Below are 26,544 nucleotides of genomic sequence, written 5' to 3'. Positions count from 1 at the left end.
AGAGGGGCCTGGAGGGGGAAGATGCATCACAGAACCACAACACTGAAGAGCTTGGCAGCCTTCCAGACACAGGCTGACAAGTCTGACAAGAGAGAGATAAGTTGATTTATTACAGAGATGGTGATAGTAGAACGTGCTGCAGTAAGCCAGAACACATTAGAATAGCTTTTGGAACTTGTAGGATGATAAAAAACAGGATGCAATTTTTGTTACGGAGTCTCTTTAAATCTCTGGAGGGGTGGGACCATATTGGTTTTTTTCTTGAAATTTTTTTTTAGCATCCCCGTATGCTGGTATAGCCAGTCAACCAGTAGGGCTCCCCCATATTAGCCATACCAGCCCACACTGTACATGATATGGGGGGGGGGGCCTCTGTAAGAGGGTGACAAAACGTACCTGTCTCTTACAGAGCCCTTGTTCATGTTAAATATGAACAAGGGTCTCTTCACCACCTCTGGTGCCAAGGAGGAGGTAGGGGTGCACATGTCCTGGGGGGCTTGAGTAGAATCTGGGAACCCCCTTTATTAAGGGGAGCCTCAGATGTCTGTTCCAGGTAAATAGGTACAGAGGGTCACTTTTGACACTATACCTATTTAGGGTTAACAAATAGAATATTAAACTTTATTAGGGACAATTTTTCTTTCCACTACTTGTGATCTGCTTCTGAAAGTGGATCGCAGCCGGTTTGCCAATCACAAGAGCACCATGATTTACATGTAATTCACAGTGCTCATTTCCCTCTAGTGCGCCCTGTGTTTTTCCTGCAAGCAATCACCAACTTATGTGATTCTTGCCGTGATCGCTCTCTGTTCCCGAAGGCTATATGGCGCAATCGCAGCTAGTGTAAAGAGCAGCTTGTGCAATTGCGCTATCTAGTGGAAAAGGGCCCTAGAGCTCCCGCCGGCACTCCCCATTGGTTCACTGTCTGGATCAATGAAGAAACCTCCTCACAGTCAAGCTCCCACCAACAAACAGCATGGTTACATGGAGCTTGGTCTGGACGCAGTGGCTACATCCACCCATACTGTCATAATGTGTGTGGAAGAAAATAATTGACACTGGCATATACTCTACTGAGGATCAGGTAATAAACGGTACCGGCTGTTCATACACTGCTTAACCTCTTGACGACCAGCTAACGCCGATCGGCGTAAACTGGTCGTCTGCGAGTTACCATGGAAACGGCCGCTCGATCGAGCGGCCTTTCCATGTCAGTTCACGGAGGGTGTCTCCGTGAACAGCCGGAGAGCCGCCGATCGCGGCTCGCCGGCAAAATGTAAACACGCGGGGAAGAAATCCCCGCTGTTTACATCATACGGCGCTGCTGCGCAGCAGCGCCGTAGGGCAGATCGGCGATCCCCGGCCTCTGATTGGCGGAAGCCTATCCTTCAATGCGCAGGACGGAACTCCGTCCTGCGCATTACGGAGAGAGGGAGGTAAGGAGGCAGAGGGCGGAAATGGCTGCGGAGGGGGGCTTTGAGGAGCCCCCCCCCGCAAAACGCAGATGGCCGGCGGCGATCAGACCCCCCCGGCAGGACATCCCCCTAGTGGGGAAAAAAGGGGGGGGGGGGGGAAGTCTGATCGCCCTGGCATAATACTGATCTGTGCTGCGGGCTGGAGAGCCCACGCAGCACAGATCAGGCAAATCACCCCTGGTCGGCAAGTGGTTAAAGTGATCCTTAAGCCCCCCCTAAAAAAAATGATTTTTCATCACCTGGGGCTTCCAATAACCCCCTGCAGCTGTTCCCAGCCACAATAGCTCCCTCTATGCTGCTGCTATAAGCAGCATAGAGGGCGCTATTGTGGCTGGGAACGTGAAGAATCACTCACGTTCCCAGCCTGTCGGCGGCTGACGGCGAAACCGGAAGTGGCCGCCGGCGGGGACAGGAGGATCGGAGGGACACGACGAGGGCACCGGACAGCTGCAGGGGGCTATTGGAAGCCCCAGGTGAGAAAAACTTATATTTTTTGGGGGGCTTAAAGGATACCACAACTGACATGTGGCATAATGAGATAGACATGGGTATGTACAGTGCCAAGCACACAAATAACTATGCTGCATTCCTTTTTTTCTTTCTCTGCCTGAAAGAGGTAAATATCAGGTATGTAAGTGGCTGACTCAGTCCTGACTCAGACAGGAAGTGACTACAGTGTGACCATCACTGATAAGAATTTCCCTATTTTTTATCTCTTTCTTGCTCTCAGAAGCCATTTTCTTCTAGGAAAGTGTTTTATAGTTGGAATTTCTTATCAGTGAAGGTCACACTGTAGTCACTTCCTGTCTGAGTCAGGACTGAGTCAGCCACTTACATACCTGATATTTAACTCTTTCAGGCAGAGAAAGAAAAAAAGGAACACAGCATAGTTATGTGTGTGCTAGGCACTGTACATACCCATGTCTATCTCATTATGCCACATGTCAGTTGTGGTATCCTTTAAGGGTCACTTTAAAGGGAACCTTAACTGAGAGGGATATGGATGTTTCCTTTTAAAAAATACCAGTTGCTTGTCAGTCCTGTTCATCTCTTTGGCTGCAGTAGTGGCTGAATCACACACCTGAAACAAACATGCAGTGAATCCAGTCTGATTTCAGTCAGAGCACCTTATCTGCATGCTTGTTCAGGGGCTGTGGCTAAAAGTATTAGAGACACAGCATCAGCAGGAGAGTCAGGCAACTGGTATTATTTTAAAAGAAAAAATCCATATCCTTCTCAGTTTAGGTTCGCTTTAAAGGACAACTATCGCGAAAAAATAGGCAGTTAAAATCTGACAAAACAGGTGTTGGGCCAGTCCATCTCATCATGTGGGATTCTCCGGGTTTTCTTTGTTTTCAACAGCATTTCCTGAACGCATACATTTGGAATCGGCGCCGGTAGACTTGTCTGCAGGATACAGCCGGTATATGGCTGATCCTGCTTCTTATATGGCTGATCCTGCTTCTGCACAAGTCCGGGCCGTGTTAATTACTATTCCCCCTCCAGGCCGCCATGGATGGTGGGGGAATGATATAATCGGCTTCCAGCGATTGCTGGAGTCCGAATTATGTTTTAAAAGCAACTTCGGCTCCGTCTTCTGGCGGAGCCGACGTTACTCACTGAGAGCCTAATAGAAGTAATTCCTATTCTAATCTATGGAGGCGCCGGTTGCGCTCAAATCTAGCAGCGCTGAAAAGCACTGTTCCGTCCTGAACATCAGTTTAACTCACAAAATAGTAGTTTACCAGGGAGCCTCCCTATTTCCTTGCACACTATTTTGTCAGTTACACTTTGCAGCTGCTGTTCTGGAAATGCTGTTGAAAACAAAGAAAACCCTGAGAATCCCCCATGAGGAGATGGATTGGCCCAAAACCTGTCGGTTCTGTCAGATTTTAACTGCCTACTTTTTTCACCATAGTGGTCCTTTAAAAACTACTATGTCTTCTAGCACATTGGCTATCATTCATAAAGCATTTCCGCATGCGGAAATGCTGAAAACAGCTGACTTTACCGAGCACATAGCAAAATGTCTATTCATAAAGGCTGTTTCCACAACAAAAGTTGACATTCCCGAGCAGAGCAATAAATTACCGCCTTGTGCGGTGATTATGTTAACAAATGTTCCTAAATGTCAATTCATAAAGATGAGAGCAGGCGGTATGAGGACAGGGAATACCGCTCCCTTGGAAGTAGCGATAAGCATGCTGATTACATAAAGGAATACTGTAGGGGGGTCGGGGGAAAATGAGTTGAACTTACCCGGGTCTTCTAATGGTCCCCCGCAGACATCCTGTGCCCGCGCAGCCACTCACCGATGCTCCGGCCCACCTCTAGTTCACTTCTGGAATTTCAGACTTTAAAGTCTGAAAACCACAGCGCCTGCGTTGCCATGTCCTCACACCCGCTGATGTCACCAGGAGCGTACTGTGCAGGCCTAGTATGGTCTGTGCAGTACGCTCCTGGTGACATCAGGGGGAGCGAGGACACGGCAATGCAGGCGCAGTGGTTTTCAGACTTTAAAGTCTGAAATTCCAGAAGTGAACTAGAGGTGGGCCGGAGCATCGGGGAGTGGCTGCGCGGGCACAGGATGTCTGCGGGGGACCATTAGAAGACCCGGGTAAGTTCAACTCATTTTCCCCCTACCACCCTACAGTATTCCTTTAAGTTAATGGACAGACCTCCCAAGCAGCAGCAGTGAGAGCAGTGCACGGAGGACTCGGGCAGCTTCTCCTGTTACTCCAGCCTCGTTCGGGAAATCACCGCAGTGCTAGCGCAACTGTAAACATTTTTATGAATGAACACACTGAAGTCTAAACTACCGAATGCGGTGTTTTCACGCACTGATTTTATTTACCGAACACCCCTTTATAAACGATAGCCATTGTTTTGTTTGGATAGGTCTATTATAGGAAACCAAAAAATAGTGTCTAAAGAGGAACTGTCGCAAAATTTTAAAACACATACAAATAAGTACATTTCTTCCAGAGTTAAATGAGCCATACATTACTTTTCTCCTATGTTGCTGTCACTTACAGTAGGTAGTAGAAATCTGGCCATACCGACAGGTTTTCGGTTAGTCCATCTCTCCCTAGGGGATTCTCACCATGACCTTTATTCTTTAGGGCCGATTCACACCTGCTGATCGCAAAACGCTAGCGCTTTTGCTAGCATTTTGCTATGGCGATTTTGCACGATTAACGGAAAAAAATATCACCATTTACACTTGGTGATTTTTTTCGAGTTTAGCGCTTCTATACCACTGAAACGCGATCGTCGGGAAATCGCCTGAAAATGGTGCAGGCTACGCATTTGCGTTTAGCAGTTTTGGGCGATTTGCGGCAATTAGTGCAAATCATTGCACTAGCGCTAGCAGTTGAGCGTTTTGCCGAAATCGCCAGCAAAATGCTCAAGTGTGAATGGCCCCTTATAAGGATATTCCCTGAAAAAGATTTATACAAAGATGCTGGCCAGCCTCCCTGCTCATCGTGCACGTCTTTGGCAGTTGGATGGAGCAACTGCCATTCACTAAGTGCTTTTAAAAATAAAGAAAACTCTGAGAACCCCCCATGAGGAGATGGGCTAGTCCAAAATCTGTCTGTAATGTCAGATTTCTGAGTACATTTGAAATAGACGCCGGTAGACTTGGGCGCAGGATACAGCCGGTATATGGCTGATCCTGCTTCTGCACAAGTCCGGGCCGTTTTAATTACTATTCCCCCTACAGACCGCCATGGATAGCGGGGGGATGAAATAATTCGGCTTCCAGCGATTGCTGGAGGCCGAATTATTGTTTTTTAAGCAACCTCGGCTCTGTCTTCTGACGGAGCCGACGTTACTCACTGAGCACTGCAATAGGAATGATTTCTATTGTAGTCTATGGAGGCGCCGGCTGCGCCCAAATCTAGCAGCGCTGAAAAGCACTGCTCCGAGATTTCTACTACATACTGTAAGTGACAGCAACATAGGAGAAAAGTAATTTATGGCTCATTTTCCTCTGAAAGAAATGTACTTTAGGTGTATACAGTAATATGCGATTTTGCATTGTGTGAAAAATGTATTGTAATCCCTGCCTCAGGCTACATTCCTATGTCCTATAAACCGAGGGGTACTATTATATCTGCTTGTTAACAGTACAACTATAGCCTATAAAGCAGTTCGTAGCTTATAAAAAGATAGTTTTGTGACAAGACCAGAAGCACCTATAAAGCCATAGGAAAGAAAGCTGAGTGACAACCATGGACCTAGTTTGATAACACAAGTAACTAGCGTGGTTCTGCTCACAGAGCGGCTACAGATCAATGTACTGTACTGCGCAAAGTCCATGTTGTTACACTGAACACATAAACATGCGCAGAGCGGCGTCAAATCTTCCGCAATACAGCACGCCTCTCATTACTATTCCTTCCTTGTATCCATACGTAAGTCTGCTGCTGCTTCCACTATCCTACTCGGGGAATCGGACATTTGTGACGGCCACTTGCTACATTGTTATACTGTACGATCACATGGAATACCGCTTTGTATCAATGACACCAGATCCCAGGCTGACAACTTACCAGCGCTTCTCCACTCACTGCCAGGAGAAGTCACAAGTCAGGCAGGAAGAGGGCGGGCGCTGAGACAATGACGTCAGAGGCGATACTTCTTATGCCTCTGGTGGCCATATTTGAGAAGGGTAACGCTGAAGTGGGGTGTTTGGGTAGACAAGGGGCGATCAGGTCGGATAGCGGGATGGATGGGCTGGATGGGCACGAGTTGCTAGGAGCACATAGCTGACCAAGTAGTAGTACCGAAAGTTTGGCTGAGGTGGTGGAGAGTTGCACTAAATGCTCCAAGCACAAAATGTGTGGCTACATAGTCGCATGCTGGCATACTATGCCGTTCTGGTGATGCCAGCCTATTTTATGTGGAGGAGAGGGTTAACGCTTGGCGGAGACCGGAGAGCAGCTAATTAAAAAAAATATGGAATGTAGATGGAATTGGAGTAGAAGAAGGCGTTAAGTGATGAAAGATAGCTTGGCTCAGCAATGGAAATGCTCAGTCACCTCTATGCCATAAAAATGACTTTCTAAAGGTACGTTCACAGTCACACACCAAAACGAGAAAGTCCTTCTGCATGTTATGCCGCAGTACAACCGCGTTGCATAACATACTGTACAGTTAAGCAGCTCTATTCTCAATCACTTCCCGCATGCAGTAAAGGACATGCGGGAAGTTACGGACCAAAATAACGGCAAGTTCACATTCACAAAATTTTCTGCATGTGGAAAAAGTGCGGAGAAAATGCGGTAAATGTGCGGGATTCATGCAGAAGAAGTTCCGCAGAAGTCGGTATTTTCTAGAGATGCGAAGTTCGGATCTTTTCAATGACCCAGATGATTCGAATCGGAACATTTAAAAGATCTGGATCCTTGATCCGAATCTCGCATCATTTTACTACGGAAGCATTGGGGGGGGGTGAAATGACTAGCAGGACAGGACTTTCCCTGCGGTGGACAGAGAAGGGGAGGGGGGTGGCCACACAGATAAGAGGAGAAGATGGACAGAGGGCAGGGAGTGGACAGAGAAGGGAGGAGGGACGAGAGGAGAGCAGAAATGTTTTTTTGCACACAATACCCACATGCTGCAATCATATGCTTTACATATATTTCACCTATATGTTCATCTGTATACTTTGAATGCAAACGTCCGCACAGTGAAATAAAGCATTTCCCACAGCATTCCCAGAAGTGAAGTGCAGTTGTTTAAAGCAGTGCAAGAGGATCATTTTGTCCTGCAATCACAGTGCCTGCCCTTCTAGGCTGGCTGCAAAGTTACTGAGCTGAGCCAAAAGTTTCCACTTTGTTCACTGTGCAGCACTACAGAACAGCCAGTATGTGTGCTCTACACATATCTGGCAGTGGCACCCATGTCCCCTCTCTGTCATCTACCTGTCCCTGCAAGGCTGGCTCCCCTCCAACAGAGAGCGATCCATCTCTGCTCTGCTTCCAGGACCCCGCTGCCCGCTGAGAGGGGGGGCGTGCCGCTCCTGGCCCCGCCCTCTTTGCGATCCGAATCACTCATTTTGATGATTCGGATGATTCGACTCACAAAAGAGATTCGGATCAAAGATCCGAATCGTTAATGATCCGGACAACACTAGTATTTTGCGCAAAAAAAATAAATACACAAAACAGTTCAGACGCATCATTTTGTCGTTATTTACCAATTTTTATCACTTACAAGTAGTAGGTGATATATTCCGCATCCCATTGATTTTAATGAAGTCTGGAGGCTTAAAGAGAGTCTGAAGCGAGAATAAATCTCGCTTCAGACCTCATAGATAGCAGGGGCATGTGTGCCCCTGCTAAAACGCCGCTATCCCGCGGCTAAACGGGGGTCCCTTCACCCCCAAATCCCCTCCGTGCAGCCGGGGAGCGCTTCCGCATTGGGGCAGGGCTAACCGGCGCAGCCCTGCCCCACGTGCGTCTGTCAGACCGCCCCTCTCAGTCTTCCTTCACTGGGAGAGGCGGCGATGCGCGTCTGATAGACGCGACTAGAGGCAGGGCTGCAGCCGTTAGCCCTGCCTCTAGGAAGAGAAAATATACGACTAACTTTGCGACCAAGTTTTGCGGGGGTGGGTTTGGGGGTGAAGGGACCCCCGTTTAGCCGCGGGATAGCGGCGTTTTAGCAGGGACACACATGCCCCTGCTAACTATGAGCTCTGAAGCGAGATTTATTCTCGCTTCAGAGTCTCTTTAAGGGCTGTGCTTGCTGGACTTTGATTTTTTTTTATTTAACATTTTTTAATGCAACCTTTTTACCGCAGGTTTACAGCAAGAATAATGGTTTTCCGCACTTTTTTTACCGCATGCGGAAAACATGTGGAAAATATTAGTGAATGCTGAAAAAATGCGGAGATTACCGCTGGCGGAAATTTTGCGGTAAAATTTTGCGGTAATTTTGCCTCTTTGAGAATAGAGCCCATTCAATTAAAGGTATGTTTTGCTTTTTGCCATTAACGTGCATGTTTAGTGGTAAGCACTGCAAGCCAGGGCCGGGCAGATGCAAGAGAGGCTCCAGCCTCAGAGGTAGTAGGAGGGGGCGCACAACTCACTCAGCTATCATTCCCCTATTGTGTTTGAAGCAGAGAAATAAGACAAGGGGATACATGGCAGTGACTGCAAGCCAGTTAACTAGAGATTAATGTAAAACCTCTTAAGGTGGCCACTAACGATCCAATTTCTACCGAGAAATCATTGGAGCGATCAGATAATAACTGAAGTGAACTAATTTTTGCACATTTTACCTTATAATTCGCTTCAGTGCTCTCATGCCAAGTAAACCGCCGTGTCCCTGCCGCTAAACGAGGGCTGCAGAGCCCCCAAACCCCTCTGCAAATATCCACGACCAACTTGGTTGTGGATTTTGCTGTGCTGAGGCAGAGCTTCCAGCCGTAGCTCTGCCTCTCCTGACGTCAATCGCTGCCTGGATCACCGCCTCTCCCCGCCCCTCTCTGTGAAGGAAGAGTGAGAGGGGCGGGGAGAGGCGGCGATGCGCCGCGATTGACGTCAGGAGTGGCAGAGCTGAAGCTCTGCCCCTTCCAGGAATGCCGGCTGGATTGCCCCCGGGGATTTGGGGGCTCTGCAGCCCTCGTTTAGTGGCGGGGACACGTCGGTTTACTTGGCATGAGAGCACTGAAGCAAATTATTATTTAAAATGTGCAAAATGAGTTCGCTTCAGTGTCTCTTTAAATCGGACGACTTTTTTTTTTTTAATTTATAATCATTTGTAAAATATTGTGCCCATCAATGGAGATTATTTACAACCAATCCGATCAGAATTGGTTGTAAATTTGCCAGGGGTTTGAATAATTATGGGCAGCACTGTACTCCCTGCTGAGCAGGAAATACGTCACTGGGATTCCTGCTGGTCCATGCAAGTGTGCCACTTTGCACCATACTTCCGTCATGCACACTACCTGCGTCGCTCATTGACTTGCATTCCTGCATAATCCGGGCAGTAGGTATGGATCATGCAGTAACGCGCTGCAGACTTTTGCATTGGGTTTGCGGTGATTTTGATACTTCTGTCGCACTGCGTCGTATTGCCTGAAATGTGCAAGTCTCCACAGAGCAGGGGAGAAGCATACCGTAATGCAGTGTGCAAGGAGCCTTAAAGAAAACCTGTAACAACAAAAGGTTCCCCTGGGGGGTACTCACCTCGGTAGGGGGAAGCCTCCGGGTCCTATCGAGGCTTCCCCCATCCTCCTGCGTCCCACGGCGGTCTTGCTCTGGCCCTCCGAACAGCAGGGTTGTAAATATTTACCTTCCCGGCTCCAGCGCAGGCGCAGTATCGGCTCTCCGCTCGGAGTTAAGCAGAAATAGCCGATTGCTGTCGGCCCACTCTACTGCGCAGGCGCAAGTCTCCAGCATCTGCGCAGTAGAGCGGACCCGACAGAGATTGGCTATTTTCGCCTATCTCCATGCTGAGAGCCGCAACAGCACCCCCGCTGAAGCCAGGGGCGGTAAATATAGCAAGCCTTGTCAGGCTTGTCGAGCCTGGATTGATTGCAGGAGACTTCGGGGGAGCCAGCGCTGGCTGACTGCAGCTACAGCGGAGGGGAAGCCTCATTGGGACCCTGAGGCTTCCCCCTGCCGAGGTGAGTACCCCCCGGGGGAACTTTTTTTTTTTGTTACAGAGTCTCTTTAAAGCATCACTTGATTGGGTGTATGGTGGTAACGATGTTGGATATCACAATGACTGATGTATGCAACTGACCCCCACAAGTGTAAAATGTCTGCAATTGTGCAGTGTCTGAAATTCTCACCTGTCCACTGGCACAACTCCCGGCCTCCGCCGTCACCACTGTGCCCGCGTTACTGCGAGCGCCTGTAGCATGTAGTACACACGCTCACAGTAATCACATACACAGGGGTGACAGTGGAGGAGGCTGGGAGTCTACAGAGCATGGGCATTGGGGTGACATTGTACCCTTGGCGGGCGGCCAGGCAGGTCTCGCTTGGCCGATTTCCAATAGATTTCATGTTAAAATCTATTGGAAACTGATCAGCGGTGTATGGCCAGGCAACAGATCTTTCTTTGATTAGATTTGATCAGTGAAAGATCTGTCTCATGGTCGATCTGCCTATACGTCACATTTTGGTATCAACCCAACCCATATCTCCATATTTTGAGGAAAAGGAATGGTGCCTATGGCCATAAGAGCACCATTTCCACTGTCAAACGTGGAGGTAGACACTTTATGCTTTAGGTAGGAGACAGGACACCTTCACTGCATAAAAGGGACAATGGACAAAGCCATGTACTGTCAAATGTTCAGTGAGCACCTCCTTTGCTCAGCCAGGGCTTTGAAAATGGGTCGTAGATGGTTATTCCAGCTTGACAATGACCCAAAACACACAGCCAAGGCAACAAAGGAGTGACTCAAGGAAAAGAAGATGAAGGGCCTAGAGTGGCCTAGTTATTCTCCAGACCTGAATCCAATAGAACATCTGTGGAGGTAGCTGAAGGTTCTAGTTGCCAAACATCAGCCTCAAAACCTATGGAGAATATCTTCAGAAAGGAGTGGGCCTAAATCCCTCCTGAGATGTGTGCAAACCTGGTGGCCAACTACAAGAAACGTCTGACCTCTGTGATTGCCAACAAGGGTTTTGCCACCAAGTACCTAGTCTTCTTCTCATAGGGGATCAAATACTTACTTCACCCATTACAATGCACGTCAAGCTCTGACTTTGGGGCACTGGGTTTTCCATGTTTTTTTAGTTGTTATTGTCTCTCACAGCAACAAAACACCTTTGATTACAATTACAATAAATCATATTTTGGTCAACAACAACAAAACATTTGTAATACGCTTTTCTCCTGTAGGACTACATAGGGATGTGTACAGGGGAAAAGTTAGGTGATCATAAATGCCAGACTAAACAAATGACTTTTTAGTTTTGATTTAAGGGCCCATTCACACTAGAGCTTTTTGCTGGCGATTTCTGCAAAACGCTCAAGCGCTAGCGCATTTTAAAGCGCTAGTGCAATGATACCCTATGGGCACGTTCTCACTTGGGTGATTTGCAATGCAAACATGTTGCCTGCACTATTTTCAGGCGGTTTCCCTGCGATCGCGTTTCAGTGCTATAGAAGCGCTAAACGCAATCGCGGAAAAATCGCTCCAGTGTCCAGTGATTTTTCCGCGTTAAATCGCATTCTATTCCACATGGTAGGGGCAGCATGACAGAAAGTTATTATATCTTTTTGATCTGTGGGAGGTGTGACACAGTTGCAACATATCCTGGCACTAAGTTGTGTAGGGATTTCAAAGCATGCCAATTTTGAAAAGGATTCTCCATTTTATGGGTAGCCAGTGTAGTGAGCAAAGGATTGGTGTTATGTGGCAATGCAAACAGTCTTGCAGCAGCATTCTGTACTAGCTGCAAGTGGTGTAGGTCTTTATTTGGATGGCCTGCATAGAGGGCAATGCAATAGTCCAGCCGTGATGTGATGAAGGCATGAACTAGGGTCTGTAGGAATGAGGTGCTTCATTTTTTTCATATTCCGTAGGCACCATTCACATCACAAACGCGGATGGCTACGCATGCGGAACGCAACGCACGCCATCCGCATTTGTGTGCGTTGCGTGGCTGATCCCATCACTGAAAAGTGAATGGGACAGCCACGCGTTTTTACAAAAAATGCGTGCAGCATGCGTTCCCGGACCGCACAGGTCCGGAACGCATGCAGTGTGAACATCAGACATTGCACTCTATGCAATGTCTGATGTCGTGCGTGTCGGCCACCTGCACGCGTTTCCAAAATGCGGCTGGAAACGCGTGCAGTGTGAACGGGGCCTTAGGTGAAAGAAGGAATGTTTCACCACAGCTGAGATTTAATTCCTGAAGTTTCATTCCACATCACTCAGTAAACACAAGCTGTGCACAGTGATGGAGCTAGTAAGGTCTGAGTTCCCTAACCTCAGTGGTGTTGACCGTGTCTGGAGCTGCATTGCTGTTAGGCGCTGGCCTCTGATGACAATAACCTCAGTTTTGTCAGCATTTAGTTTAAGCCAGTTTTCATTCTTCCACTCTTGAAGCTCAGCTAAGCATGTGTTTATTTTTGGCATGTGGTCTGTCATGTTGGGTTTGAATGACATATACAGGTAGTCCTCGGTTAACAAACGAGATAGGGACTGTAGGTTCGTTCTTAACCTGAATCCGTTCTTAAGTCGGAACGCTGTACTATCTATGTCCACTTTGCATCCGATGTGCCCCCCTTTTCCTCCAGTGCCCCCCTCTGTGCCTCTCTGTCTCCCTCTATGCCTGTTTGTCCCTTCAGCGCGTCTGTACTCTGTGCACGTTTGTCCCCCCTCTGTGCCTATGTCCCTATCTCTGTTTGTACCCCCTATGCCTTTTATACCCCTTTTGTACCTTTGTTTGTACCCCATGTGCCTCTGCTTGTACCCCTGTGCCTCCATTTGTACTTTGTGCCTCCAATTCTACCCTTTGTGCCTCCATTTGTACCACCCTTTTGATTTGTTGTGCCTCCTGTGCCTTTGCCTCCGATTTTACCCCTTGTGCCTCTATGATGTTTGCACTCCTGTGCCCCGCTTTGTCCCCTCGCTCTCTGCCTATGGACTCACCTTCCAGCCCGAGTCCAACGCTGTCTGTCCTCCACTCTCCTGCTCCATAATAGCTGCGTACAGCCACCGCTAGATGCAGCATCGCACCGCTTCCTGTATGTCATGTGCAAGTGGATGCTGCATCTAGCGGTGGCTGTACGGGGCTATATGGAGCAAGAGACTGAGAGCAGAGGACAGACAGCGTTGGACTTGGTTCTGAGGTGAGTCCAACACTGCTGCGGGGACATGCGCCGGCACTCTGGGGCCGTTTGAAGCCGCTTCTTCAAACTTCCCCGACATGGAAATGACGTCATCACGACGGGATCGGGGTGTTCGTATCGGCGGGTCGTTCGTAATGCGGGCGTTCGTAAAACCGGGGACTACCTGTATAGCAGTTTGTCATCAGCATAGCAGTGCAATGAAAGTAAGCAATAAGCCAGGTCAGCACATGCGCCACAGTGCATGACCCAGCAAGTCATGACTGACAGTGGATCAACGGAGGGGACCCGGAGGACATAGAGAGTGGCTGGAACAAGCCCCAGGTAAGTAAGAGTCAATTTATTCCTATGTCCAGAGCTAACTTTAAAGCACATCTAAAGTGAAACGAATATGGAGCCTGTCTGTCGTGATGATCATCTGTATCTGAGGCAGAAAGAACATTTATTAGAATTGCAGGCGTTAAGCCTTATAGTGGAAAACGCATGCAAATTTACATATAATGTTAGTCTATGGCACAAAAATGCATTGCTGTGTGATTCACAATGCAATTTTATGTGCATTTTTTAAATCAAAGAGGAAGTTTTTTCTTTCCACATAATGTTTGCAAATCGCATGCGATTCGCATACAATGCTTTCCTGCAGGAGATCAAAAACATATGCGATGTGCACGTGTTTTTGATTTAAAACAAAACAAAAATGATTTGATAATGTATTATTTCACTTATTGAATATGCATATTTATTAAAAATTCAAAACGGAAATGCATGAAAAAGGCACAGCAAATGCAGGGAAAAAGGCAGAAACACATTTGGCAGAAAAAACATGGTTTTCCGCACAAAAAGGTTTTAAATCGAAGAGGAAGTGTTTTCTTTCCACATACTGTTTGCAAATCGCATGTGATTTGCATACAGTGCTTTCCTATAGATCAAAAACGTATGCGATTCACATGTGTTTTTGATTTAAAAACAAAACTGAAAAAATGATTTCATAATGTATTATTTCACTTATTGAATATGCATATTTATTAAAAACGGCAATGCATGAAAAAGACACAGCAAATGCAGGGGAAAAAACAGAAACATGTATGGCAGAAAAAAAACATGGTTTTCCGCACAAAAAAAGTGTGCTTCCAACCTAAAACTTTTAGCCATAGACCCTGCACAAACATGCAGATCAGGTGCTCTGACTGAAGTCTGACTAGACTAGCTGCATGCTTGTTTCAGGTGCTACTGCAGCCAAAGAGATCATTAGGACTGCCAGGCAGCTGGTATTGTTTAAAAGGAGCACCCCCAACAGACACCAATATGACTTTCACTTCAGGTTCCTTTTAACCACTTCAGTACCGCAGGCTTACACCCCCCTAGTGACCAGGCCATTTTTCACAATACAGGGCTGTGCAGCTTTGTCAGGTTGCTGCACAGCCCTACTTAGCACACAAATGACTTTTATTGTCCTTAATAGGACATTCTTTTGGAGGTTTCTGACCACTCTTGCGATCCTGTGGTTTTTTTTCAACAGGCTTGCAGTGCCTGAGTTTCCCTACCTCCCCCACCATCTCCTTCCCACTACCTTGTGCCGTCCTGATTTGATTAGTACGGCGATCCATCCTCTTCTCCATCTCTCATAGGCATCAGCTTATGAGAGGGCTTCGATCCCCTGCCACTCTGAGGGACAGCTGAGTGTCCCTTCTACAGCGCTGCACTAGATAGCAGCGCTGTACCAATGTAAACAAAAGGGATTTCTTTTCCCTTTCGTTTACTAACGGCCTGCTAACCGCGATCTCAGCTAGCAGGCTGATCACTGAACCGACAGGGAATGATCGCGCATGCGCGCGCGCTCCCTGCTAAACTGCAGCTCTAGGACTTGACACCAATCGGTGTTAGGCAGTCCTGGGCTTGCCGCTGCGTTCATTCCATTGGCGTGACACGGTTGTTAGGTAGTTAAAGCAGCAGGGGCAGCCATACTATCCCAGGAAAAAAACATATATAAGTACTGTAGATAAATACTTGTTCTACTTAAATAACGTATTGTACTGTCCACATTTTGATTTCAGTAAATGTTATATCTTGGTATACATATCCCTTAGTACCTGGGATATGTTCTGGGGGTCTCGTGTCCCCCCCCCTTGCACACCTGGGCGGAACCACAAACAGCCAATCAGATTTCACCCATTCACATCAATGGAAAAAATGGAAAAGGCTAACATTCTCACAGTAATAAAGCCAGAATCCCAAATTTGGCACATACAAATATACTATTAGGGCTAGGCCCACTAGAAATTGTAAAACACAGTTGCTAACCTCTTTCTGGAGCAATTTTAACAGGGTTTTCCTAAGCTACCGTATATACTCGAGTATAAGTCGAATTTTTGGCCCCCAAAAAGTGGCTCAAAAGTGGGGGTCTCGGCTTATACATGAGTCTTCCCCCAAGCGCACCCCCACCATATGCACAACAGAGCTGCGCGGCAACGGTTGTGTCCCCACCCGCCGGTTTTGATACCCACAATAGCAGTCTTCTCCCCACTGTACATGTTATGGATGTGTGCCCTCTGGTAGATGCCATTCAAACTCACTATCCGCGCTGTCAGATCCTTCCGATCTCCGGGTCGGGGGAGTGATTATACTGCTATCCGCGCTGTCAGATCCTCTAACTTCCAAGCTCCGGGTCTGGGCCTTCGCATATGCAGAGCGGTGAGTGATTATACCGGTCGGCCCAACGCTGCATTCGGTTGCTTAGCCTGTCAGTCCATCTAATTGCTATGATGCCCTCTAATGGCGCCTCACTAGAGGGATCACGTCAGAGATGCGACAGGACTGACAGGCTAAGGAACAGAATGCAGCGCAGACCGGTAAAATCACTCACTGCTCTGCCTATGCAAAGGTCATGGTGCTGCGGTGACCCGGAGTGCGGCTCTGTCAGTGTGAATGGCAACCATGGCTCTCCATATACATTGGCCCACCCCCCAACCGGGAACTCGGAAGTTAGAAGACCTGACAGCGCGGATCAGTGAGTTTGAATGTCATGCACCCGAGGGCACGCATCCATAACATGTACGGTGGGGAGAACACTGCTAGTGTGGGTATCAATCACAAGAACGGTGGGTAAGATTTTACACAGCTCTGCTGTGTCTACGAAGGGGAGATCGTCTATACATTTGTGCATAGTGGGGGCACACATCCACTACAAGGGGGACGATACAGCTATTATTTAACCTTACATTATCTCTTATAATATGTAAAGTGACCCGCAGTAGACCCAGGAGTAAACTAGCATATGGTGATAGAACTGTGTAAATATAGTGCCAATTCTATGTAGTTAGAATCTGCCTATGCTCCACTTTTCATTCAGTAGCTCTATTGGGGCATTTATTTACAGGACTTATAAGCAAGATTCACCCTGGAATTCCACCTGCCATTTCCTACCCTCGGCTTATACTCGAGCTAATAACTTTTCCCAGTTGTTTTAGGTAAAAGTTGGGTGGTCGGCCTATATGCAGGTCGGCTTATATTCGAGTATATATGGTATTTCTAGTGATTTTAAACTGATTTTGAATTTAATGCTAGGTGTAATGAATAGCGGAGATGCCGCCGCATGGCAGAGCGGCATGGCGGCTATCTCTGCGTCCCAGCCGACGGCTGCTGCCGCTTTGCCTGGTCCTTCTAGTGCACACAGATGGAGAACTATGCGCGCGCGCGCCAAGCGACAGGACCTTTATGCTGCTAGAAGGGGAGTCAGCTGATCATGCCGATCAGCTGACTCCAGCTATGCTCCGGATTGGCTGAGAGACTGGGGCGGCGCTGTGGAGCGCTTTTAGTATATATAGGACTCGCTTGTCACTTGCAAGTTGTCTGCTGTTGCGAACATCTACGTGTGAGCACTCAGACCTGAGACAGATCCCACAGTGTGTTAGAACCAGCCGGAGCTGGGAATTCACACTGAGTCAGATTCCTTTTATAGCTTTAAAGTACTATTGCTTGCTACTGTTTATGTGTTAGACTAGTTCCCAGGTGTTGAGACCAAGGACCTCACACCTAAGACTAGGAGATTGCTATATTGTTACTATTATCTATTAGACTAGTTCCCAGGTGTTGAGACCAAGGACCTCACACCTAAGACTAGGAGATTGCTATATTGTTACTATCATCTGTTAGACTAGATCCCAGGTGTTGAGGCCAAGGACTTCACACCTAAGACTAGGATTAAGAGAGATTTCTGTTACCTGTTATGACCTTTGGCTTTCCTGACTACTCTCCTGTTCACTGATTCGGTACCTCCGCCCATCTGATTACCTGTTGCCAACATTGCCTGTACCTGGATACCGAATCAGTCTTCCGCTTCTGTACTTTGTGTGTCCGTGTGTTGCTGACCTGGCTTGTCTGACCTTTCTGGCTGTCACCTAGCCCCTGGGTGATCAACCTTACTGTATACCTGTGACGCCTGCTCTTCAGGTGGTTATTAGCTGCTATATCAGGCCTATGGTCACCAGCTCCCCTGTAGACCATCGTGCAGTACAGTCAGTGGGTCTCTACCTATCCAAGGTCCACTGGCTGCAGTACAGTCTGATTCCTTGCCTCTCAGAGAATCCTTGGCTGCAGTACAGTCTGATTCCCTGCTCCTCAGGGAATCCCTAGCTGCAGACCAATCATCATCAATATTACTCCAGACAGTGATCCCTGCTCCTCAGGTATCCACTGGCTGCAGTACAGCCTGATTCCCTGCTCCTCAGGGAATCCTAGGCTGCAGAAGTGTTTGTATCTCCCGCTTCTCGGGAGATAATCTCTACAATTACTATTGCACAAAACACTATATCACATTGGGTGTCCTGTGTCTAGCTATACTAGTATTATTGGTGATTCTGCAGATCACCACATAATCAGGTATAGCATCTGTATTATTGGTGATACTGCAGATCACCAATAATCAGAAAAATCTGTGTTGCTGACACCAATCGTTACATTAGGGATTTGTACAGCAATTGTGATTTCCTTCTTTTTGTGGTTCTGGTTAGTAAAATCACAGCAAAATTGCTTTCTACATCAACTGAAAAGCCATTTTGCAGTGTTCTAATACTTTGTATTAAAGCGGAACTGAAGATTATTAAAAAAAAACAAAAACAGTTTCACTTACATGGGGCCAGTAAGAAAAAGATCTCACAACGCACCAAATTGTCAGAAAAGTATAATAATTAATCTTTATTTTAGCTCAGTAGAAAAGGTAATGAATACACTAAAAATACATATACGTAGCACAATCACAAACACTAGGTGAGGGAAACCGTCACAGTAAAGGGTAAAATCACCCTGTAATAAGGCTAGGGTGGCTGCGGGAAAAATATAGTGTGTAAAATACCCAGACTGGCAATATGGTGGGGAATAATAGATTTTGTTAATGGGCAGCGATGAGACCTGCGCTTTTAATGATAGAAACAATCATCATACAAATGTGCATACAAAACTAAGTTCAATAAGAATATAACATGAGTTCACAATTCTATAAATAAAAGTACAATCCAATGCTATATATGTATATCTATAGGCCCATACACACGTCGGATTTTTCCGAACGACGGGTCGTTTGAAAGTCCCGTCGTTCAGTCGTCCGCACGCTAAATCGGGCGTGTGTACAGACTGTCGTTCGGGTGATAAGACTGATTTTGAAGACCAGTCTTTTTCACCCGAACGACAGTCTGTACACACGCCCGATTTGGCATGCTGATGAATGAACGACGGGACGTTCAAACGACCCGTCGTTCGGAAAAATCCGACGTGTGTATGGGCCTTTAGTCTCCAAATCCTGTGCAAATGTGCCAAGCATAAACTTGTGACCCAGAGCAGGTCACTACAATGCAGATGAGTAAGTCCTAAGTGTCAAGTATGTGCTGGAGCAGCCAGCACAAGGTAAAGGTGCGTGATGTAGGCGCGCCAAACCGCCGCTAATTTACTTGTGAGATGCCCCGAGCCAGTGCCCCCGATAGCCGCCACAGCCACCCTACCCTTATTACAGGGTGATTTTACCCTTTACTGTGACGTTTCCCTCACCTAGTGTTTGTGATTGTGCTACGTATATGTATTTTTAGTGTATTCATTACCTTTTCTACTGAGCTAAAATAAAGATTATTTATTATACTTTTCTGACAATTTGGTGCGTTGTGAGATCTTCTTCTTACTGGTTTTCATATATTGTTGCTCTAGATACGCACATATTATCCTAGATTTAATGATCATAGCAGTGCTCTCGGGTACTCTTTCTTTTTTCTGTATTTCACTTACATGGAGCTTTTGCCAGCCCCCTGCAGCCTCCCTGTGCCCTTGACGTCTTGAAACAATGCTCCCTGCGGCTTAGTTTAGGTTTCCAGTTGTTGAGCCACTGCGCCTGCATGGCCCTGGCTGAGCGCATCCTTGCTCATGTCACCGTGGCCGTTTTGCGCATGTGCAGCATGGCCATGGTGACCTGAATTAGAGCGAGGACGCATGCAGCCAGGGCTGCGCAGGCACAGTGGACGTTGACTTAAAAGTCGGAGAAACAGAAACAGAGCCATGGTGGGGGACCGGAGCATCTTTCCAGGACGTCGAGGGCACAGGGCAGGGGGCTAGCAGAAGCCCCAGGTAAGTGAAACTTTTTTTTTCAAGAATCTTCAGTTCCGCTTTCTATTGCTCCAATAAATCCTGTAGGACAGTTGCTTCTGTGGAATGACCCCAATTGCCCTTAGGGCTGGCTTACCCAGGCTTCTGTGCGGCGGTGATGGTTTAGGCGGGCAATAAAAGCAACGTGTATGGTGATCAACCACTGTTGCATTTGATTGAATGGAAGCAGTTCATAAATGACAGGTACAGCTTTTCGCATTGTTCGATGCCATCATCTCATCTTGCATGCTACATTTTATATCCAAGATGGCTGTGTGTGAGCGGTTCAGTGCCCCCCCCGCCCCCCCCCCCCCCGCTTTCAAATCACAAAGCGCTCAGAAAAGCGCTACTAGTGGGTTCCTGGCCTTAGGGAGTAAATTACATCAGGTTTGCCTTCAGTCAGAACTGGTAAAAATGGAAAATGTCTGGAATGGTTTTCATTTTATTTACTATATAGAATACATATATTATGTAAGTAGTTAGTATTTGTTTCCTAATATATCTATTTTTTTTTCCTGGGATATTATGGATGATCCTCGTGCTTTAAAGGGAAGGTCCGAGCAACTTTAAAATAAAAAATCCAATTACCCCAGGCTTCCTCCAGCCCCTGGCAGCTGTCCTGTGCCCTCGCCGGAGCTCCGGCCACATCGGCTTCTGCGTTGGCTTCTTCTGCACTCCAGGATGCATCTCACTGGTCGCACTGATGTCATCTGGACTGTACTGCGCAGACCAGATGTTAGTGCAGCTCTGAGAGCCGCTCGCGCATGCGCAGTTAGGATCTTTCAACAGAGGGGACCCCAGACCACCAGCGTGGAGCGGAGCAGCAGCTAGGGGACAGGACGGTTGCCAGGGGCTAGAGGAAACTCCACCAGGTAAGTGGATTTTTTATTTTATTAGTGCCCGGATGTGTCCTAGCCACTACCGTTTTAATTGGATTGCCTAAAAACTGAGCTTTACACATTTCAGTCGGATTAAGAAAACTGTGGGTCAGCCTGAAAGACGTTCAGTAGCTGTCAGTGAGATTTTGGTGCATGTGATTAAAGTAAAGCAAAACATTTTCTTTAAAAAAAATTAAATTATTTTAAGTGCTCAACATGGCAGATTCAAATAATGTTATGTTCTCTAATAGCCAGGGCAGAAGTGCACTAGAGCAGTGTTTCTCAACAATATTATTTATTTAGCGCCAACATATTATGCAGCACTGGACAATAAATAGGGACACATACAATGTTAACAAGGATTATCAGACAGAAATGTAGCACAAGGTTATATGACATAGTACAAGGTTATACAAGGCAAACATGGTACAGGATACATGATCATGCGATTTGGGAGCTGGTTACAGAGACCAAACAGTTCCAGTATGTGTCAGTCCTTGGGAAAGGTGCCATTGATGAAGTTGCATGGTTAAGAGGGAGATACTGGGGTTGGGGCATCGACAAAGGCCTACAATCTAACATTATTTGATATACACCTGTTTTGAAAGCCTGTGCTCACCAAATACCCCTGAATATAGTAGAGATTATCTCAAGCATCCCTCAACACAGATACATTTCATAGTAGTACACAGTAATTGTTTTTACAGTTTCCAGGCATTTACTGTTGCTATTAATAAGCTGAAATACTAATTTGGTGTTGTAGTTTATATAGGACTACCATTTTCTAAAACTCTAATTTTTTTATAGCCTGGACCCTTTTGAAGATGCCCATTGGGTACAAATACCACTGGTTGTGAACCTTGGCACACCCCTATACAACGCCTGTGCAGTTCAGTTGCAGAAATCCCCAGGGCCAGAATCTCCTGCCTCAGGAGTGATTGTTGTTTTGTTTTATTTTTAATAAAACTTTACATTTCTTTGAAATATTTTCTTTTTGAAAACTTTGTAGAACATGGAAAAACAACTGAATGACAATTTTGTACATTTTTTTTTTAAATAAATAAAACATGCAATACTGACTGCTTAGATAACATTGAAAACCTTAGTGAACAACAGATCAGCATCATGAAAATATATTTATTTAAATAAAGGCATTACAGTAAATCTGCATTATATAAATATTGTGCTCATAAATCTAAAACCATATTTAATATTTGAGGATAACGGGATGACAAGAAATGACCCCTTTCAGCTGCTGCACACGTCATGTGACCATGGCTCTCATGGCCTGCCATCATGTGCTCCACTGAGAATTTACATCACATAACTGCAAATGAACAATAAAAACTTGTAGAACCCCATTTGCTGTACCTGTTGGAGGAAAATGTCTTTGCTATCCCTATGCAAATAGTATGCATACTGGCTCGTGGTTTAGTGGACCATTTATAATAAGAATTAAAATATAACTAGCCATTTTTTCCACAGAATAGGAATGCGTTAAGACCTATGTAAGGTTTATATTGTGGTCTGCATCCCTGCTGGGGAGATTTCACATCACTTCTTGTCCATGTGACAGGTCACCCTAAGACATAGAGTAAGACCCCTTCCCCACAATCGCACTGCAGGAAAGGGCCCATGCATTCCTATGTGATTTTTCCCAATGCAGTAGTGATTTCCATTCATTATAATGGTAATGCCCCTTCCCCACAATCACACTGCAGGAAAGGGCTCTTGCATTTATATGCCATTCTTCCCAATGCGGTAGTGACTTCTATTGATTATAATGGATGCGATGACATAACAACAAAAGCTGTGTAGGTGATACCTTTAATGACTAAAAGTGCCCATACATCAAGCGACTTTAGTGGCCGATTGACCAACCAATTCAATTATTATTATCGAATTGGTTGAAAATCGGTGCCACCAAGTGCAGGCCTGATCTACGATGCGACCATCAATCGCACCTGGTGCAAGGTGTCGGGGTGAAGTTGGTTGATCGGGCGTGCAGCAGTACATCGGCCAATTTTGGAACGAGCGACGAAACCCCGCCGCTGCCGCCATAATGTATAAGGGCCTGTTCAGACTATGTGCGTTCCTAGCCGTTTTTCCAGAACGCGTACAGGAAGACTTTCCGCATAGAAACGGCTACTAATGTTTTTTAATGGCCTCGTTCACATGTATGCGTATGAGACGCATACGTTTCTCCTCCGCATTGCTGCACGCAGTTCTGTGCATCACGCATAGAAACGGACGCAATGAAAGTCTATGGACGCGTATCAAAAACGCGTACTATTGCGTTTTTAGCATACGTTTCCCTCTGCGGTTCCCATAATTCCTTTTTTTTTCCTGGGTCACGTGTGTGTGCAAAACGCAATAGAAAACGCAAGAAAACGCATGCGTTTTTCAACTTGCGTTTCCTTGAATTTATATGCTTTCTACAAACGCTGACAGTCTGAACAGGCCCTTAATGTGCCCCCCCCCCCCATGTGTGTATACATTACATGTCCTGTGTCAGGCTCCACACGGTGTCTGTAACCTCCGGGCGCCCTCCGTACACGCCACTGGAGCATAGCGTCTGAGGTCGGCACATAGCGTTTAACAGCAGATGCTATGCGCCAGTGGCGTGTACGGAGAGCCGCCCAGAGGTTACAGACACCGCGTCTAGCCTGACACAGGACAGGTAATGTATAAATGCACACATAGGGGGCACATTTATACACTAGGGGGGCAGAGGCGGGGAAGACGCGGCAAGCTCGGCCGATTCCCTGAAAATTTCATTCTGAAATCAGACAGAAATCAGCCTGCAGTATATGGGCAGCTTTGACAAAGAGACAAATTTATCTCTAATCAGATTTGATTAGAGATACATTTGTCTCTGTCGAATCTGCCCATAATCTTCTGATGTATGGGCACTTTAACTGTACAAGATTTCTCTGCAAGCTTTCAAAACTTTAAGTTTTTTCTTCGGGCATGTTTCAGAACTGGTTCAGAAAACATGCCGGAAGAAGAAACTTTAAAGTTTCAAAAGCTTGCAAAGACAGTTAGTCATTAAATACATCACCTAAACAAATGTTGTTGTTATGTCTCTCTCTTATTCTCTCCATGACTAATACCGGACAACACGCAACTGGCTTTATAATGAATGGAAATTGCAATGTGTATGCGAATATTTGCCGGCAACCATGCGTTGTGATTCAATGCAAGGGATGGATTAAAGCATCAGGCAGTGCAGTCTATGCACTTCTGATGTCTTTGCAGACCGCATCAGATTGCATTGCCGGAAAATGCGTCAGGGATTAAATAACAATTACGTTTTAGTAAGGGCTTTCTAGTCTGCTACAAATTTTTATCTGATTGTACTGCAGGATGGGTATGCATTTCCCTGTACATGGATGAGATCATTCATAGTGTGCAGAAATGCAGCCTCAAATCTGTAAGGAATCTTCACCTAGCCTAGTTGCCTGCAGACACTTATCCTTGTGCTGCTTTCAAGGCCTGAGACAAAACAAACTGCTTTTTAGTCTTTCAAATGTGAACTCATCAGTCCAGAGCAACTGCTGATCTCTTTTTTTGGACTTGTTTCCATGTCACAAGTGTGGCTTTTAAGCTGCAAGTCTTCCATGATGACCTCTGGACAGTGCATGGGTGTACCATGGTCCAACTGTGTTTTTTTGTGTTAACTGTGTTTTCAGTGTTATCTCACCAAGTTAGTAGTACAGCAAGGCTTAGCCTTCCCAGATTCATTCCTCCAATATAGCTGATTCTGTTGTATTTAATGAGTGGATTGTATCTTCAGCTACATGTTCTCTTGTTGGTCATTAGCACATCTTTGGTATAGTTCTTTAGTCCTGCATTGGACATCATCAAGGGTCGAAAACACCCTGTGGAAAATGCGATCAATAAGGATTCTGTACATGCACTTTTAGTACTTTATTTAATGATATATTAAAAATCACTAAAAATTCTACTTTTATGTAGGTCTGTCATGATACAAAAAAAATGCATGGAAATATGACAGTGTCACAAACTCTTCCACCATTGATTGTCCATGTAACATAATACAGATACCTATTCTGCCTCACACCAGCAATGTATGGTGCCTGCACTACCCCAAGGCTAGCCACCTGTCTGCACACCTCTCTTTCAGCAGCTCTGTTCACACAGTAAGTACAGAATAATTTCATAATGCTTCAGCTCTAGGTGTCCACTCCAATGAGTTCTGGTTCACCATGAGCTTGCTGGATAGTCTGTAAACCTGAATGAACTAGAGATGTTTTGTAAAGAGGAATGGTCCAAAATACCTTCAACCAGAATCCAGACTCTCATTAGAACTTACAGGAAGCGTTTAAAGGCAGTCATTTCTGCAAAAGGAGGATCTATTAAATATTGATTTCATTTCTTTTTTTGTGGTGCCCAAATTTATGCACCTGCCTAACTTTGTTTAAACAATTATTACACACTTTCTGTAAATCCAATAAACTTAATTTCACTTCTCAAATATCATTGTGTGTGTCTCCTATATGATATATTTAACTGACATTTTTTATCATAACAACCAATGATTTATACAGGAAAATCATGACAATTAACAAGGTTGCCCAAACTTTCGCCTCCCACTGTATGTTAATAAATCTATATTTTTTTGAAAACTGACAGTTTCATGTTTGCTTCGGGGAGGTAAGTCCACCACTGCCTCTGCAGCAATTTTAAAGTTTTTAGCATATTTTATCCTGTTGGCGCCTCTGTACACTTCTTACGATACCTGTTTTTGCCCCTGGTGGAGGGTGATATACCCCCTTCTTTCCGATCTACAGAGAGCGACTTCTTAATCCTGAGTGGGGACAGGTCTAATCTCCCCACCTGCATTTACAGTGGTTGCCTAGAGTGTAACCCTGGTTTGTGAGTATTATTTTACTTACCTACATTGTCCACCCTTATCCAATACTTACTACACGATATTGGGCTCTTTGTGTCTCTTCCTTTTATGCATAAAATGATGTTGAAAAAAATTACATTGAATCTAGGTATAGATTCCCCCCAATCATGCGTGGAGAAGCAGCCATTCAGTCACGTGGCGCCCGAAGAACGTCTTTGGGCACCAGACAGTGAAGCATACCCATGTGACAACTTGCCACCCAATTGGACAGCAGTGTTACCTGATGCAGAATTGGATTGGAAGCCAGTGAATGACTTCTTACTGGCTTCTACAGTATGTGGATGGGTGGTGCCAGCATTGCTATTCTATATGTGGGCTGCCGATGTTTAAAGGTACGGTGAGCTGCAAGTATAAGTTATACATTTTGTGTTGGGGGGGGGCAGTGAAAAAGCCTCGGCGGGCCGCACTCGGCCGCGGGCGTAATTTGAAGACCACTGCTCTGGACCATCCAGATTCTTCCCACTACTGAGATATCTAACTTTTTTTTCACTTCTGGTAGTCTTTAAAGCATTAGCTAAACAATTGAACTGTTTTTGGACGGAGGAAATACATTTTTCTTCAACCAGTAATGTGGTTCACCCATTAATAACTTCCTGTATATCCTGACTGCTCACGAGGTAATGATTAAGCTAGATCTAGTCCTACTCTACTACTAAGGCTGTGTTTCTACAAGGATATTACATTTTGCATGCGTTTTCCATAGGCAAATGTTTACATTGTTTTATGCAAATTCTTGTGAGAATTTGCACATGCGACTAGCGTAATTGACAATCATTACATCGGAAACTGATGCGTACAGCAA

At 45.9% G+C, this 26,544-nt stretch overlaps 2 protein-coding genes across 2 annotated transcripts in view; both read right to left on the bottom strand.

Moving 5' to 3' along the window:
- BCAP29 (B cell receptor associated protein 29) overlaps nucleotides 1-6,110 on the bottom strand; it is a 99,898-nt gene extending 93,788 nt beyond the window's left edge. Inside the window, exon 1 of the mRNA XM_068276285.1 lies at nucleotides 6,032-6,110. The gene's annotated coding sequence lies outside the window, so the exon portion shown is untranslated. The remainder of the gene's footprint in view (nucleotides 1-6,031) is intronic.
- Nucleotides 6,111-23,476: 17,366 nt separating this feature from the next.
- Nucleotides 23,477-26,544, bottom strand: part of LOC137561390 (pendrin-like) — a 64,569-nt gene continuing 61,501 nt past the window's right edge. Inside the window, exon 20 of the mRNA XM_068272684.1 lies at nucleotides 23,477-24,687. Coding sequence (XP_068128785.1) covers nucleotides 24,670-24,687 — 18 coding nt within the window. The 3' untranslated portion in view covers nucleotides 23,477-24,669. The remainder of the gene's footprint in view (nucleotides 24,688-26,544) is intronic.

This window comes from Hyperolius riggenbachi, chromosome 3 (genome assembly GCF_040937935.1).
Source record: "Hyperolius riggenbachi isolate aHypRig1 chromosome 3, aHypRig1.pri, whole genome shotgun sequence".
Classification (NCBI taxonomy): Eukaryota; Metazoa; Chordata; class Amphibia; order Anura; family Hyperoliidae; genus Hyperolius; species Hyperolius riggenbachi.
This window is presented reverse-complemented; position numbering and strand designations above follow the sequence as displayed.